Here is an 18,916-nt window from a genome sequence, read left to right as displayed (position 1 = left end):
TAATTTCGAACATACCGCCCCTCTTGCTGTCTCGCAGCAATAAAGAGACCGGCAATAACAATAAATTAAATTTAAAGATAGGAAAGCCTACTTCGAAAGAAGCTAATCCCTACCATGACTCTACCGATCGAACTGTTCTCACTAAAATTTCTTTGGAATCAATTCCTCAACGAACAGTCGATCAACAACAAGTTTACAATGCTTTAAGTTTAACAACATTACAATAAAATTTGATACAAGGTTAAATTCGCCTATATACTTGAATAATCTAATGCAAAATTTCTAGCAAAGCTAATACTAAAGAACAAAATAAAAACTTGACTCTAATGAATCTACATTTAAACATTCGACTAGGATGCTATCTATACACGAGCTAAGTGAGTTTACAGTGTTGGTGTTGTGTGTAAAATCTCTTCGATTGATGACACTGGGAAACTCTTCAGTCTTGACTGGACTCAGGTTGAAGGCTGGAGACTGCCCTCTGCGCACTCTCGTCTGAGGGCAGAAAGATGACCTTCACAACTGGTCGCTGGAACTCGGAATTGGCAGTACGGATGGTAACAACTCGAACTAGACGATCTTTCCCTGGATGTACCGCTGTAATTCGACCCAGTGGCCACTTGGATGGAGGGCAGAGCTCGTCCTTCAGAAGCACCAAGTCGCCCACGACCAACTGGCGTCCAGGAGTCAGCCACTTGTTTCTCTGCTGTAAATGGTGCAATACCTCCAGTCGCTATCGCTCCCAGAAATGGTTTCTCATAACCGAGAGTAGCTTCCACCTGCAAGTGCGAGATTTTAGATTCACGTCTTCAAAGGGCTCGGGTAAGACTTTGAGAGGAGCGTTCACAAGAAAGTGACCAGACGTAAGCGCCACCGAATCAGTGGACTCAGAGCTCAGTGGGCAGAGCGGCCGAGAATTTAAGCATGCCTCGATCTGAGCAGCAACTGTCGACATTTGCTTGAACGTTAATGACGTGTCTCCAATGACACGTTTGAAGTGATGCTTAAAACTTCTCACTGCCGATTCCCATAGTGCTCCGAAATGAGGAGCTCTAGGAGGTATAAAAGACCATACTATACCGTCCTTCGCCAATGCAGCTGCCACCTCCTGCGATACTGATGAAGCCCGTTGGAATAACTTGTCAATGTCTGTGGCAGCGCCCTTGAAGTTGGTGCCGTTATCACTGACTACCATCTTACAAAGTCCACGCCGAGTGGTGAATCAGCGAAACGCTGCTAGAAACACAGCAGTGGACAAATCTGACACAACTTCAATATGAACGGCTCGAACAACCATACACACAAATATCGCTATATATCTCTTTGTAGACTTGGCACCTCTGCCCTTGGAGAACAATATTGGAAACGGTCCCGCATAGTCCAGACCGGTGTATGCGAAAACTCACTGGGGAGTAACTCGATATGATGGAAGCGGTGCCATTTGCTGCTGTACACTCTGAGCAGCGTACCGAATACATCTATGGCAGCGCCGATAAACTCCCTGTACAACTCTTAACCCACGTGAGATCCAATACGTCCTGTTGAGGGAACTGAGCATCAGCTGAACGCCTCTATGAAGTCTGACGATGTACCTCCTCAATCAACCTACTGACTATGATACTAGATGCTGGTAGTATAATCGAGTGCTTCTCATCGTACTGCAAGAACGAATGCTGCAATCGGCCTCCAACTTGGAGCAAACCCTGTGGACAAATAAATGGTACAAGTCGCAGCAAGTGACTGCGAGATGACAACCGTTGTTTACTTCTGAGACACCGCAATTCCTCCTCGTAGTGCTGACTTTGCACATAACGAATCAGACCGACTCGAGCAGCCTCCATCTCCTCAACAGTAAAATGACCAGTGCAGTGATTTTCTCTGGGCTTGACCACATTCGAACGCCATCTGTAAGTACAAGCCAAAATCGGCAACATCTTTGGAAAACTCGAAAACTTCTCCAAATAAGATAGCGCTTGTGATTCTTGATTCTCGTCAACCTTCTTCTCGACAGCAACCTGTGCATTTACTACATCTGGCGAAACATCCACGGGCAATCTATCAATTACCTTCCTCCAATCATTCCTGATCCACTCAGGTCCCTCCCACCACAGGGAAGACTGCTGTAGCTGCTCCGACGAAAACCCTCGAGTTGCGCAATCGGCTGGATTGTCTTCGGACTTAACATGACGCCATTGCACCCCAGGCAGAGTAGTGATCACCTCACTCACTCTGTTTGCCACGAAAGTCTGTCATCTCGATGGGTGGCCCTTCAACCAATCTAACACTACCTTGGAATCTGTCCAGCAATGCACTGAAACAGGCTTCAATAAAATTACATCTAATAGGTGCTTCAACAATCTAACCAACCGCACCGAGCCACACAACTCCAATCGAGGCAAACTCTCCGTCTTAATAGGAGCTACTTTCGTCTTGGACATAATCAGCGCCGATTTCTGCCCTGGTATTACCATATACGCTGCAGCGACGAAAGCCCTCTGCGATGCGTCAGAAAATCCATGCAACTCCCATGATGTTTGCGAGGAAGAGCCAAACCAACCAGGAATTCGCAATTGAGCCAAGTCAGGAAGATCAGACCTCAACGCTTGCCACTGCTCTAGAAGTTCTCCTGTGAGAGGTGAGTCCCAGTCGATACCATTGCTTGATCAGCTGATTCCGAATCTCAATTGCCTCAGACTCATTGTCAGCGTCTACAAACGCGTCATCTACATACATATTGTGTCTGAGCACCTGCGCAGCTAAGGGAAACTCTACACTTCCCTCACTCGCTAGCTGAACAAGAGTTCGAATTGAGAGGTATGGAGCGGAGCGCGTACCATACGTAACCGTCAACAACCTATAATCTTCGATAGGCTTCGAAGCGTTAGAACGCCAGACTAATCTTTGCAAATCAACGTCATCTGAGTGAATGAGGATCTGCCTAAACTCCTTGACGATATCAGCCGTAAACACAATCTTCGAAAATCACCATATCGAAATAATAATCGTGACATCCGACTGTAATTTGCGACCAGTCAAGAGAACGTCGTTCAGCGATATTTTCCCAAAAGAGCCATTAAAAACGACACGAAATTTGCCTTCCGGTCCCACCTCGGCCGAGTAAACTGGGTGATGAGCAAAATAGAACGTATTGTCCTTTCGATGCGAACTATTTACAGGCTCCATATGACCTAAACTCAGATACTCCTCCATGAATTTCCTATAGGCACCATCTACCTTAGAATCCTGCGCTCGATGCTTCTCTGAGCGGAGCAAACATGCCACAGCAATCTGCCTCGTGAGTGCAAAAGAAACCTCTGACAACTTCTCAGAGAATGGCAAGCGAACTACAAATCTGCCCTTGGAATCCCGATAAACAGTATCTGCGAAATAATCTTCGCAATACTGATCCTCCTCGGACAAAACATTAGAGGTGGAAATCTCCATTTCCCAAAACCTCTCTAATAACGTCGAAATTGATGGCTCTACTTCCACATGACAGGCCTGAGCGCTCTGAGCTCTATCAGACTCAGGAGCAGAAGACGCTCTACCCGTCAAAATCCACCCAAATACGGTCTCCTGAGCAACAGGAGTATCAGTTGCACCAACTCTGAGCCCTGGCCGAATAATAGCAGCGTCACCTCTGCGCTGAGCACGCAGTCTATACGCTTTGAGCGAGCAAAGTCTGGATCAGCAAGCTGCAAGCCCCTGGTGTGATCCCAATTGGACACTACGACCTCCTCTCGCGGCAAAAATCCCGTTACCTCTTTCAACACCAACGCCGAAAACTCCAAACAAAATTCTGAGATCAACCTGGACTTTAATCGGAGAAAAACTTCACCCTTTGACACTGCAGAAGGACCTGCACCGACACCAACCACAGACACAGAAACAGGCTTAATCTTTGCGGACAAACATTACACAACTCTTTGCGTGACAAAAGAGACCTCTGCACAGGGATCAATCAAGTATCTAGCGTACATTGAATTACCATCTACGGATTGAAGTAAGACCTTGGCTGTGGCCATCAACCGGGTCCTACCCACCACTGTTGTACTTGCTGATACCTCCAGCATACTTGACTTGCCAGGCGCGCTAGAAGAGCCCTTCTGACCTGTTGAATTTGAAGAATCGGCAGCCTCTCCTCCTTGTCGTCGATCCGAGTGAATCTTCGTGTGGTGTCTGCCCTTACAATTGGCGCAACGATTCTGAGAGGTGCAATCAGCCAAAAAATGTCCAGATCTCAAACAATTAAGACACAATCTCTCCTTTTTACAATGTTCAAAACGAGCGGAAGTCGACATACTATTGAACCTTGGACACGCTTGAAGATGATGAGGACCCTTACATAAGCTGCATTTTACAGAGGCATTGCGATTGCCTTTAGCAAACGACGTGCTAGTTGCGTTGGCTGAGACTGGCTCACGCCGAGACGAACGATTCGAACCATTACCCTTCTGACTAGATTCTTTGGTAGGCGACTCCGCATCACCATCTGCATCCTGATCAATCGAGGACGCATGAGTTTCGAGAAAATTTGTGAGAGCTGAAAATATCGAAAAACCTACCACCGACTCTTGTGAAATACGCCACCCTTCTCGCGTCTCATTATCCAACTTGCGCTCGACCATATGGATAAGCCAACTGTCCCAATGTTCGCACGGGCAACCTACATCCTTGAAGGTTTTAAGCGCGGCTTCCGCCTTATCCAGTAACTCGATCAACTCTCCCGAAGATTTCCGCTTAACCGGTTTCATATCTATCAGCAAATCCATATACGTATGCATGCGTCTCGTAGGGCTATCGTACTTGCGCATCAATTTTTGCCAAGCCAACTCAAAACTAGCACCCGTCAACGGAAGGTCCTTTACTCTGAGCGCTGCAGGCCCTTCAATCGAGTCTACTAAATATTGCATCTTGATAGCATCCGGTAAGTTGGCCTTGTTTTTCACCATCGAAGAAAATTGCTCCTTGAAGGTCTCCCATTCCTCGGCTTTTCCGGAAAATTTCGGGATTTGACATTTCGGCATGTTCGCGAACTCCGACGGACCCGGAACAGGTGGTGCGTGTACGACCTGATCATTTTGCGCGCTTGCAGTGGTTACCGGTGGCCTCGCGGCAATTTCTAAATCTTCAATTGACTGAAGCACATCCGCTTTACTCTCCGCATAACTCGACTCAACCTCGAGATACTCGTCGTTCTCGAAGTACGCCTCGCCTTTGAAAGCCGACCTATTCGCTTGCAGGACCAGATCCCTTTGAGTGTACTCGGACCAATACGACTCTAACAAGCTCAAACGCGTGCGCATGTGCGGCAGTGTGCGAGCAGATACCGCTAATCTTGCCGTATTACGTTTAAAATTCAGCAAGAACCCGCTTATGCGCTTCTGCTTAACTAATTCTGCAGCCGCATCAGCCATTGTTGCAGAGTGCCAACTCGATCAAATACGAATAATACGAATAAACCGAAACTTGATTTAGAATTTCCAGCAGCGATCGACTACGAGTAGAGAGCGAGTCAAAAAAAAATAAAAACGATACTTAAGTGCCGCCGAGGGTCCGCATACACACGGACACTAATTAATATGGCCGTCGCACGACAGCGAAAATGTCCGTCCCGTCCGGACGGCGAGCCTAGCAACGAGCGACGCGTCGAGCGCGCGAGCTTGCGCCGGCCGTTGAACTGCGCACAGCTGCTAGTGTGAATGCACGAACGAGGGAGAGAGAGAAAGAGAGCGAGACTAAGAGCGAATACCGCTCTGCCGCTGCCTCAACGTGGCCTAACGACGCCAAGTGAGCGAGAGCGAGACAGAGCAAGCGAGACAGAGAAAGAGCGAGAATGAAATTCAAACCTCGTTTACGCCGGTGCCGTCGACTCCCGTGATGACTTTGCGTACTGGTCGCGTCGTCCGAAGTTGACGGGAATGCGGTATCAATATGGCCGTCTTCTTCTTATTTCCCCTCGTTGTGCCCCAAATGGCGAACTCTTGGCGTCCCTCGAAGTTCAAATCTTGATCGATGACCTCTAGCCTCTAAACCTCTAACCTCTAATCCTCTAAACTTCTAATACGTCTAACCTGTAAACAAATAAGTACTTCTAATCGTCTAAACGTCTAAATTGTTACAACAACAACAGGCAGCTAGCCCCCATGCGGCCAACTGCGCGAGCGAATTCCAGGAAGATTCTGGACGCTCTCCGACCGTTGCGTCTTCGAATAGTCGAACGGCTGCCGAAGTGCTTTAACACACCTTCACTTTGCAAAAAAAAAAAACTTTTCCGTACACAAAACACCTGTTGCCACGATACTGCACGCTCTGCTACCAATAATTATAGTCTCTCGAACTGATGTTAGAGACTTGTGGATCTCGAAGGACTAGTTGGCAATAAACAAAAATACTCTCAACCGTTAACTCGAATTAATATGCCGTAAGAAAAGGCTTTGATATTTATTGAAAGATAGAGTGTATTTACAAGTGTTTAAAACTACGGAAAATAAATGAAGGCTACTGTATTAAAGTACCGACGCGTGAATAATGATATTGTTACGGACGACACTGTGAGGCGAGTACGTACGCTCACAGTGTTTCGGCAATACGTACTGAACTACACAAATCAGCGAAAGCGGCAGAAGACCGCTCGCGAAACAGGCGGAGAGAGACAGAGTAGGAGCGAGCGAGCGCGCGTTGCCATGGCAACCTCATTGGTGCCGTGCGGGCTAGCGACAACCGTCGAATTTTCAAATTAAGATGACAAGCCTCTCGAACCTTCTCGCTCTCTCCGCATATCAAACTAATGTTCGAACAACAACACAATATGTTTTCGACTCTTCACGCGTTACAACTTCATGCATTTTAGTTCTTCTGATAGCTTTGAATTTTAAGCGTATTTTACTACATTCATCATTCATTTTTTCAGATTCGTGATCTTTGTTTGCAAAGGCATCGTTAATCAAATTCTTAATGCTATCAAAATTAATTTTTACATCGTTTGAAAAGTTTAATGAGATACCTTTTACTTTACAACATTCAATTTTATCATCTTTTTTGGGTGTTACAGCTGTGTAAGCGTAAAACTTTGGTCCTTCCGAAACAAAATTACTTATATAAGTATTCTCACCACAACCACAAAGCTCATCTGTTATATCACCTAGTTTAGAGCCAATAAAAGGTTTATACTCATCCGGAGCATCGTCATGCGAAACAAATATACAAGAATCTGTTTCATAATAAAGAACACGATCACCTAACCTTCTCAAGTAATTAGATAGTTCTAAACGTGCTTGAGCGGTGGTGTAAGCCGCAATCACGACACTCGTATGCGGGGCACGAGTAACAGCCTCATCCTTGTATTGCCAATTCACGTACAGTATCTCATCATTAATTGCTAGCATATCATTAACATCTCTTTCCGGACAAGTAAGAAGTTTTAAAAGAGATTCACGTGATTTTACAACTTCAGTTTGTTTCAAATTACTCCGTTGTGTAAACTTACCCCAAAACGAATTTAAGCAGAGCTTAGCAACAGCTCATAACCCTGAATTTTTTTCGATATTATTTTTATCCAAAGTTATACCCTCATCGAGTCTATACTGTTCAATGTATTGTAATTTAGTTGCTTCGTCAGTACACCATGAGGGCCATCCGCTAGCCTCTTGCTTGATTTTTAAGAAAGTATTTACGTATTCGGCAAAAAGACCTCCGCTACAATCAATTTGATTATACTGTGTCATCTCATATTGCCAAATAATATAAATTTTCGTAATACTGTAACCGAGTTCAACAGCTTTACGCAACTCATCAGCAACCCAGGTGCCCGTGAATTCGCGCATTTTTGGGTCTTCGTGATTGCAGTCGCACTGCTGCATTTCTTCGCAGCATGCGCGGCAAAGAGCAAAAAGAAGACGTCCGTGCATTTTAATTGGTAAGAGTGGAATGTGCAAGTCGCGCGGTGGTAAGATACTACATTTAACTAATCCTTCAATATTGTTAAGATTATTGTTAGTCCCCTGCGTTAATTCGTTGCAGTCTTCACCAATTAAAATTCGCGGATGTCCTACGGGAAATTGACCTCTTTTACACACGTACTGATAAAGAGAGCATATATCTGTATGTTGAATTTTTTCGTTATTTCCGATCGCGTACTCAGTAACTATATTCTCCGTTCTACCTCCAAAAAAAGCATCGCGTGGATTCGACGTTATACGACTCATAAGAGGATGCTGTGTTACATATTTGTAGATTTCGCGAGTCTCTGCTTTTATCCGATCAAAAGTACATTCCCATATCTCTCGAACTTTGTAACCCAGGGCTTTTATTTTTGGAATTTTTCGCAAAGTATTCTCGTACGACTCATCCATATTTCTACCGTATGGCATTATTTTATCTCGTCGTTTATTAAAACAAATAGGGCAACCGTGTGTGTAACATCCTTGATATTCAAAGACAATACCTTTAGCATTATCATTTTCCGGAGGTAAATAGCCATCTACATGAAACCATTCTGGAAGCATAAATTCACGTGCTCTACCCGCGTGTATGATTTCCCGACCAATCTCACGTTCACACTGTAACAGCCACTGTATTGACTTTTGCGAATGATCATCAGCGCGTCGATATCCACCCGCTGGAATGATACCAATAGTTTTTTCGCGTAAGAAATTTTTTCTATACACAATGGAGCATGCAGATGCTATGGTCGTTGCCTCTGTAAACGGACAAGTATTCCCGCACTTAATGAAAATTTTCCGAAAAGCCATGCATGCAAGTCTTAAAATTTCTACATCCATACGGCAATAATCGAGTATTTCACGTTGAAAATCAAACCCATAAGTATTTCGGTTCTCCTCATACCATGCAATAAACTTTTCCCTCTCACACGTCGACATGGCATTAGGTGCGTAGAACGATGCTTCGGGTAAAGCCCCAACATAATTTTGATTTTCTAAAGTATTGAATAGATGAGGAAAATATCCTTTTTTGCTAGCTGGTGGTAGAAAAAAGGTTTGTGTTAAAGCACTTAATTTCATGTAAAAATAGTTTAAGCTATCAAAAAATTTTGTTCTCCCGCATTGAAGCATAATTATATTTTGTCCATTCAATATTACTTTCGGTACTATTGAGGTATTTTCAACGATTTCTCTCAAAATAAATTGCGCATCAAACCCACGAGAGTTATGAGCAATACAAATTATTTGACCGAAGGTAGTTTTCTCACGTACTGTCAAACCTATTAATTGTCTAACTGGATCGTCGCGAAATATATGCTCTCTTACACCACACGTATGGCATAGTATATTTATATTTTCATTATCCATGCAATCATCGCAAACCTGTTGTACAACACATAGATTTGGAATGTGTATTTTTATCTGTGTATGTTCATGGTAAGCAGAATCTTGACGCGTCTCAAAGTCATAAAAAATAAATAAGTTTTTCTTTGGGGATTTACGATTAATCTGTGCGTTAACATTACGTCCAATGGGTTGAATATAACAGAGCTGATTTACATCATGTTTCTCGCGACATAAGTTGCACCAATTGATTCCACACTCGTGCTTTGACTTGTAGATATTTATTCGTTTGCAACACATATTACAAACTTTTACCACATCGCATATTGTTTTATTTTTTTTTTTTTTTTTGTATGACCCATCTATTTTGTGACGGTCGAAACATATTTGTCCGTAAAATTCTCTGTTACATTCTACACATTTTATAATATCTATATTAGAATTACACGTTAGTGCACAAAAACACCTGTCACATTTGGCTGTGCATCTATGCTCATCTACGTATCTATAGCTTTTATTACAATGTTCGCAGAAAAAACGATTGCGTGCAGCACCGGTTAAATTTAATATTGTATCGAAATGTCGCCTTCGCGCATCGTACAAAAGATTTATAACGTCAAAAGAATTTGAATTTAACAGAGGTCTTCCATCGTAAAAGGGCCACTTCCAAAAGATAAACTATCGTATATTACAATAGCGATATTTTTTACAACATAATACCGCTGATACGTCTCTATTTCTCGTATACCGCACCCGTTTGCAGGAATTACGACGTTTGCATTAATAGTAAGGAGATTTGCGCGTTCTTTTTGCATACCACATCTGCTATCTCTGACAATATTCCAAGTATCAATGGCTTCGTTTGAAAAGAATTTTTTATACATCATAAAAGCCTCCCCGACAATTAAAGCTCTTGGCAAGCATAAATTATCGTTATTTCTTATAGATACAACCGATCTCTGAGCTAAGCTATCAACACTCATCCTCTTTCTACTTCCACCTCGGCCACCATTAGGTATATTAGCAAGTGTTAATGTTAGAATAAAGCTCTCATCTATTTGAAAATCCTCATTACTCTGAGCTAATCCGTTTATTAAATTCCATAAATCATTGTAAAAAAAATTATTTACTAATCGTAAAGATAACCCACCCGGGCCTCGGGTAAAATTTAAACTTCTAACGGAGACACCAATCATGTCGTTTTCATTACATAATGAAATTATATAAGAATAAATATCGCGAATAACTAATTCCAACCAAACTATCGGATTTATAGATCCATCCTCCGGTGGAGATCTTATTTTTAGCATAATACATCTACCTTCTATTTTATACTTAGATATATAATGCGAATTTTGTTGGAAAATGTCAAAACGATTACCAGGAGGCTGGATATCCTCATCCTCTCTTTCCTCATCGACTCCTTGATAATTTATATTATCGTCTGTTTCGCTTCTCTCCTCATCCTCCTCCTCCTCCTCCTCCTCGCTAATCTCCTCCTCCGCCTCCTCATGCTCCTCACTGGGCTGATTATACTCTTGTTCGTAGTCAGACAAATCATCATTATTGCTGCTTGAATTTTCCACTCTTCTTCTTTGTCCTCTACCAACTTGAATAGAAAAATTACTTTCATCGGCCTCGTAATCCTGCGATTCTACAGAAGTATTGGTGTTCGAAGATGATGTAGATAAGGGGAAAATGGTTGTAGAAGAAGAACAAGATGAATCGTCAGAGTGATTATGTTCTGAAAAAATTTATTGAATACAAAATATTTGAATACCCTATTTTTTTACACTTTCTTATTTTTAAATTATTCTTCTGGTGGTCCTGAAAAACTCTGTCCCAGGCGATTAAACACTTCAGGTAAATTTTCAGTGTCTAACAGTATGGAATTTTTATCTTTACAAGCATTGAAAAACCAACGTATTTCTTGTGCTCTTCGTACATACATGATACGCATGATATCTTGTTTCAAAGCCCTGGGGTACTTTGCAAATCCTTCGAGACCACGTCGAATAACTTAAATAATATTTAAAAATAAGAATTTATTTCAAGAAAAATGTATATTTAAATACAGCATAATACTCACGTTCATTAATTTGACGATCTCTTGGATTTCCCTTGTTAAAAAAATGCTCGGTGACCAATCCTCCAGCGCTTCTTCTTGTGTACCGCGTTTCTTCGGGTTCTACTGGTCGGGCCAAAAAGTAGAGGATTTGTTGCCGTCTTTTGACACATGGATGCTCCGCATACTCAATAGTATTCTCGCTTTCATCAGCTGCTCGTTCCGTCAAGCGCTGTAGAATATTATTAGCAGCAGCTGTTGGCTCTATACATGTGGCAAGAAGGTGGTCAACATTAACCATGCGCTGAGAATCCCTATTGGCAGGTACATCTTCAGCCTCTTCCGCTCTAGCATCGTGCTCATTCTGCGCTCTCTCTCTACTGCTTCATCTTCCTCCTCCTCCTCCATCGCCTCATTCACCTGAAGATGCACCACTGCAGGCGCCGCAGCCACCGCTGCTGCGCTTCTCTCCTTACGGCTTCGCTCTCCTCCGCCCGCAACTCCTCTTCGTGTGCATCGGCAGCGCTCACCCCCACCATTTCAGCCGGTACAAACTGTACATCGGCTACAGCATTCAGCGCTTGCGCTGCATCCTCCTCTTCCGTCTCACTTGCCTCTCTTTCTTCCTCCTCCACCTCCTCCTCCTCCTCCTCCTCCTCCTCACCTTCATCCGATGACGTAGGTTCAACATATTCACTTGATGTGTATTCTGTAATATTATCATCATCTTCATCAGAGGTTATGTCAGCTAACAAATTTTCTAACGCTGAAATGTAAAACAATTTTATGTTAAAAATACAGAGCTTACTTTTTATAATAAACGTTATATGTATTCGAAGGTAGTGATGCATACAACACATGAATATTAAAATCTCTTTGATGTCGAATGAATTAAAACAAAATATTAACCGATATTTGATTACACATTTTTTTAATAAAAAAAAGCAAAAAGTATAGTGAGAAAAACAGTTGTTTAAAAAAGTATTCTCACTGTCATAGAATATAGCGGATGTATATTCTTTGATTTTATAATTATACGTTATATTACTGTAATGATAAAGAGATACGCATCGCATGCTATGTAATATGACAGATGTAAGAAGCTAATATCCCTAGCGCTGAAGCAGACGACTTGAAAACACTAGGCGTCATACGTACCAGTCGACGCGTTCTACGGCAAGAGCAGACGACACTGCGTTACGAATGTCTGTATGCGCGCGCGCGCGAGCGAATGAAACAGAGCTTGTAGCAGCAGTAGCAGACGACGCTATCAGCTGTGGTACCGTTTACCTCGTTGCCAAGTACAAGTGCTGTTTGATTTTTATTAATGACAACGCGATATAGTGCAGAAAAATTGCAATCAATAAAAATGTACTCACGATTATTCTCCTCGAATGCTGTCATTAACCGCGTCAACACAGGTAAATGCGCAAAATTCTGTTGCATACAAAATTCTGCTGCGCATCGCACAGCTAAGTTGCATTTTTTTAAAATGCGTCTATGAAGCTGTGCAATTTTCCGTGGCCCACAGCATCGTAAAAGACGTGAAAACTCGCGCCATAATTGGCACGCTACCATGCGTTTCACGCGTAGACACCAGCTTCTTGTACACCTGCGTCTAACAACACTATTTGCTTAAAGATTGCCCGCGATGCGAAGCACTACACTGCGTAAAGACTCCTCGGCTACGTTATACATGCTTGCGAGCTCTTGATTTAATGCAACTACTCTCATGACTACTGAGCTCCTGAGGTCAACGTAGGGTTTATATAGTATAAAAAACGTCTTGCTAGTGGGGGGATGTGTGGATTCGCGCAACAATATAAAGCACAAAAAATAACATCCTGTGATAAGTTTTGCCTCAGCTTTATTATTCGCGAGTATCAAAATTTCGCCGAATGTCACTTACACGGTAAGAGGATCGACTGATTAATAGGTATTATATTACCTACGCTCTCACGGGTCCAAGATGCATAACAATCTGAAATAATGATACCGTCGACGATTCTCGCACGATACAAGGCGGCTGAAAGCAATGCTCTATCACATTTAATAGCATTCGACTTCCTGTGCAAGCGATGACCATAGCGATTCTCATACAAGCAGTGTTAAATATACGGCTCCGAGAATCCACGTGTTAATTACATTTGAGATTACTCTGAACCGTTGTTTTGTCACACTGATCCATTTTTTCCGCGCATAGGTATCGACTGTAAAGACTCTTGCCGCCGAGTAGATACTAAAAATATCAAGTTCACGCTTAGAGCAGTCGGGAGTAAAGAAAGAAGAGCAAAGATCATGCTCTCTCTCTCTCTCTCTCTCTCTCTCTCTCTCTCTCACACACACACACACGCGCACACACACACACACACACACACACACACAAAATCGTAAAAAAGTATCCAGTGTTCGTCGAGCAGCAAGCAGTATCAAACACGTATAGTTGTTTTGTCACATTGATTCATCACCGCTGTATAGGTATCGCCTGCTAAGACTCATGGCGACAAGTGGATACTAAACAATATCAACTTCCTGCGAAGAGCACTTGAGAGTCAAAGGTTATGCTCTCTGGCGCTCGTAAAAAGTATCCGTCAAGCATTTCTCTGCACAACGCGTCAGCCAGCTCGTTCGGGTATCGGGTGTACGAGCACACGTGCGGTATCGAACAATAATTAGCAGAAGTCTAAATTTTTCTCCTTCGTCCCTCCTTCTCCTCCTAGGCCCTACAGATGACTGCTTCGACTACAGTCGTCAGTTCCAAGTTGATCGTAGTTCCACTAGGATGTGTGTGAAAAGTGTTGTTTTACGTCAGTTGGAGGAGAAAAGCTCTCTCCTAAAATCACGGATGGAGCGTACGTCGCGGCTCATACAGCAGCACCGCGACACGTATGCTGAGCTGTATGAGGAGCGTGAAGAAATCAAACGCACGCTGCACATCATGAAAAGTTCACCTTCCATCGGCCCCGTCAATTACTACATCCCTAAGCTTGGGGATGTATGTGAAGTGTGTGCGCGGGTGATGAAGCGTATGACCATACGCACACGCTGGACGTACTGCACGGAGTGCAGGGCGCGACGCTGTACGACGTGCAGCAGAAGAGAACTGTGGTGTTGCAGCGTAGGAATAGCGAGGAGGGATGCGATGGAGGAGGTTGTCGAGGAGTTGGTGCAGCAGCAGGTTAGTTCATAAGGTAAATATTTTTTGTTTGCCATAATAAGTTAATTGTGTGTATCTTTACACAGGTGCATACCAATGAAGATGCTATGGTGGAAATCACGAAAAGAGAGGAGCAGTACGCGTGTGTGTGTGTGTGTGTGTGTGTGTGTGTGTGTGTGACTAGATTAGTAATTAAGAGTAAGGAGTGATGTGTGAGAGTATGTTCGTAAGAAAAAAAAGAGAGGTGAAGAGAGAGAGAGAGAGAGAGAGAGAGAGAGAGAGAGAGAAGGAAAGCTTGTGCGTGAGAGAGAGAAGGAGAGATGGAGAAAGAGAGAGAGAGGGATAAAAGAGAGAGAGAGAGAGCGTGTGCGTAAGAAAGTGTGTGCGTGTGAGTGAGAGAGAGCGCAATGTAAGAAGCTAGTGTCCCTCGTGCGTTAACAGACGATACGATACATTCGAAAATTATACAATACGAACGTCACAGCGTGGTCACGATTGTGTGTATGTGTGTGTGTGCGCGCGCTCACGTAAGTGTACGTATGTGTTAACATGTGAGATTGGATTTATATTGTTTATGATAATTCAAATAAATAATTTTTGTTTTTATAATAAAAACCATTATATATTGTAAGAAATGATTTTTTTGTATTTACTAACTTGGTGTGTGGAGACAACAAATGACATCATTACTATCGTATCCTTATCTTATCAATATAAACAAATAATTAAGTCAAGGTATTGTTTTTTTAGATAAATAATTAATTAAAATTATCTATATTACATGTAATAAAGATAATGTTAATTACTTGTTTGTATAAACAAACATGATACCTTATCTTATCTTTATTACTTGTTTACATTGATAAGGATACGCCAGTGATGACGTCATTTGTTATGTCTCCCCATACCGGCTTACTTACTACTTACACGTAAAACCGTGACCAGTTTCCATGTTTAATGTATCCAGAGTCATGCATTCGCCAGGCACGACGCCTCTGATTGCAAGTATTGTATTCTTGCATATTTGTAATATTTTCACTTTTATTATACATTCACGTTGAAGCGATATTAGTCGTCACTGTGTTAGTATTATTTAATTGTGATTCAGGTGAATATTTTGGCGTGTATAAAAGTGGTTGTGCCATGTTGCTATCCCAAGTGATTTTTATGTCCCTGTTTGCATTTGAATTTTGCTGGTTAACCGTGTTATTATAGGTGTGTGTCGGGTCGGCTGTAAAAACTACATTTTGATACGGAAAGGTAGAGCTGTGTGGCGCATGTATGGGAGTGCTTGCATTACGCATATTGTTTAATATATGACTATTTTACGAGTAAGTTATTGGGTGGAAATAATTCGCTTGGCGTGGATGATTTAGCTGATTGCTCTGCCAATCCGCTTGCGGAATGTGAGTAGAAATACGTAGTGTGTTTGTCTCTGTCGTGTGAGGCTATTGTATTTTTTGAATACTGGAAATTGGAATAAAAGGCGACTGAGTTTCATGGCTAGAAAGTGGTATGTCGTGCGTAAAATGCTTTTGTATGGTGCTCGTATGGTGTGCTATTGAAGTGGTAAATTGTTAAGGTAAATGTGTGAGTGTGCCAGAGGTCGATGTATTTGGGAATGTAAAAGCACTCCCCTGATGCACGGATGTAGTGTGTGTAGTAAATGAATTTGGAGATTTAATTGTGCTGGACGTTACGATAGGTATGGTGAATTGCGGTTCGCTTTTAATAGTCACCGTGAGTGGTAGCGGGTTCAGTGAAAAATTTTCTTTAGCTGCGGATTCGTATTTTTGCGCGAATCGGTCCCATTCTGACTTTATCATTGGCTTTGGCGTCGGTGGCTACGACTGCGTATGATCCGGATAAGCGCCGGCTACCGAGGAGGGGCGAGAAGTAGCTGTACGACGGATACATTCCGCTGCATCTTCCGGATCTAAGCGCGATATTATTTTTTAAACTAGCGGATCTTGTTGATTAACAAAGTTTGCCGGATCAAGGTCATTCAGACTGTTATAGCGCGACGGTGCCGTACTTCTATAGGGTGACCTTTTGTTCTTGTTTAAATTAATAATGCCTAAAAACGCCATTTTGCAAAACTGATTTAGTTAAATAATGTGTGTCAATTTCTTGTACTGCGTTAGTAGTAAGTAAGCCGGTATGGGGAGACATAACAAATGACGTCATCACTGGCGCATCTTTATCTTATCATGTAAACAAGTCATAAAGATAAGGTATCATGTTTATAAACAGTTAATTAAGATAAGGATATCTTGTTTATACGTGTGTAATTAAGATATCATATTTACATAAACAAAGAAGCTATCTTTACCGCAATAATAATCCATGATGATACTTTTTTTTATTATGAAAACAGGTAATAAAGATAAGGTATCGCCAACGTCTTAAGCATTTATCTTGTAAACAATTAAGATAAATATGGATTGTTACTGACGTCATGTACACCTCTTATGACGTCATAAGATAATGAGATTTTTATGTATGATGAGTTTGTAGTACGTTTATAGAAATATTGTGGTCCTAAAAAGGACCGATTTTAATTGATAAATAAAAGTCTTAGAATAAGACTTTATTGTTGCTATCCCCAATCAGTGTTGTTGTGTCCTTGATATTTGGAATCTTTATTTGCTTCCATGTCAGGACAATAACTCCTGTACCCTTCTTTTTTCGGGAATAATCCACTATTGGAAGAATATTGAGGTAGATACTTTTGGAATCCAGAAGCCGGTTTATATTTCACTTCCTCTCGACCTGAACCTTCTTTCTTCTTCTTCTCCATATTGTGTTTGTCTATATTACGATTATGACCCGTCAAGTGTACGCGAAGCAATGAGAACATACTTATGCACAGTTTATATTTATAGAGAGTCGTAAGGAGTGGCAGTATGGGAGGTTTAGATGATGTCACAAAAAGTGAATATTTTAATATTTTCTGGTTTATTACAAGTTAGGAAGACATATGTACAAAGCGTAATGACAAAAAATAGCATGTATATTTATACTTTAATTATGGCAGTATAAATGTCTTTATATATATATCAAACAATTGAAAAGCAGCTATTTCACATAAGATTTTATTTAAAATTATTTCCTCAATAGTATCTTTAAACTTGTCGTGAATTATAATTTTAATATTTTCAGTGTATAAAGTATAATATTGTTGAAACATCTCATACGTCTTTAGTATAGAATTAGGGTCTTTCTCAATACCATCGTTTTTAATACAGTCAATTATAAACTTCTTAATATGAGAAACAATTTCATTCACTTTATCAACACACTCTTCAAGTTTACTCATACGTTCGTCAATACACTGTGAGACAATTTTTAACCCGTCAAAAGTGACTTGCTGCATGCATATCGATGGTTGATGATAAGCTGTTTTTTGTTTCTTTGCTCGTGGTGGTTGATGACGTAGATTCTCACCATCAGTAACAGTAGCAGCAGCAGCACCACCACCACCACCAGTGTAGTCATTGAAATGGGAAGCACTAACTGTATACAGTACATCATCGTTTTCTTCGTCAATCAAAAGATTTGGAAAGATGGATGTTCCGACAGGTCTTTCTTCTATCAATATGGATTTGGTATTGTATGAAGAAGTAAACATCAGATCATGATTTTCCATGTACACCTTCGTTGGTCGAGCGTATTCACTTTGGAATCTGTACGCATCTTGGAAATAGCAATTTATAAGATCAAAGTAATTCTTGAAGACCTTCCAGCCAGATGCATCAAATTTGACGGATTTAAAACATGTTGTAGACGTTGAGAGTTTCACCACTGGTCGATAGCTTCCCTCGTAACTTTCTAAGCCAAGAGTAACGCGTTTCGAGTTTGACTTATTAATGGCGTAGGACGTGGAGAGCAGCATATTTGGCAGAACGTTCTGCACACGAGATGGAGCACTGACACTTGATTGGGCCATGGTACGAAAAACAAGAGGCACAATATACAGAGTTACACTTAGCAAACGATCTCTCAAACTTTCACAAAAGAACTGATGGAGCTCCTCACTCTTCAAGCTCTTTTATACATTTTACCCCCCACTACCTCAAAGTAAAATGATCGAATGCAGTAGGGAGAGATTTTCTGCGCGTGTATTCTCAGAACTTCACAAAGGAAGTATCATATTCGTTAACCGTCAAAGGCTACGGTTACATTTCTCCGAGTTTTTAAGAACAGGATGTTTACTCTACTACTACTACAACCGTCAGTTTTATCAGCTTCTCTTTCTCTTACAGATAAAGATTGAAATGGAATATAAAACTAAACAGTAAATATCACTGGATGTTGGTATTATAACCGTTAATAAATGCCGATGTATATGTACTTAGAACTATACTGCGAGGTGTGATGCAACAGGAAAAAATATATCATAGTACT

The 18,916-nt window shown here is 41.6% G+C and overlaps 1 protein-coding gene across 1 annotated transcript; it reads right to left on the bottom strand.

Annotated features, from left to right (window-relative positions):
• Window positions 1-10,987: 10,987 nt before the first annotated feature.
• On the bottom strand, window positions 10,988-12,082 carry LOC116416533. Its single transcript, XM_031925394.2, has 2 exons — window positions 11,377-12,082; window positions 10,988-11,306 (listed from the first exon to the last, which is right to left on the bottom strand). Exons 1-2 carry the CDS (start codon window positions 11,651-11,653, stop codon window positions 11,098-11,100), a joined length of 486 nt encoding a protein of 161 aa, XP_031781254.1. The 5' UTR covers window positions 11,654-12,082; the 3' UTR covers window positions 10,988-11,097.
• Between the last annotated feature and the right edge of the window lie 6,834 nt (window positions 12,083-18,916).

This window comes from Nasonia vitripennis (genome assembly GCF_009193385.2).
Source record: "Nasonia vitripennis strain AsymCx chromosome 2 unlocalized genomic scaffold, Nvit_psr_1.1 chr2_random0010, whole genome shotgun sequence".
NCBI lineage: Eukaryota > Metazoa > Arthropoda > Insecta > Hymenoptera > Pteromalidae > Nasonia > Nasonia vitripennis.
This window is presented reverse-complemented; position numbering and strand designations above follow the sequence as displayed.

What these genes read in the sequence shown, in the direction of transcription:
- LOC116416533 (XM_031925394.2), bottom strand. Translation starts at nt 11,653, where the DNA reads ATGGTTAATGTTGACCACCTTCTTGCCACATGTATAGAGCCAACAGCT. An exon ending in AGATCGTCAAATTAATGAAC is followed by an intron (nt 11,307 to 11,376) that starts GTGAGTATTATG and finishes ATATTATTTAAG; the next exon opens with TTATTCGACGTGGTCTCGAA.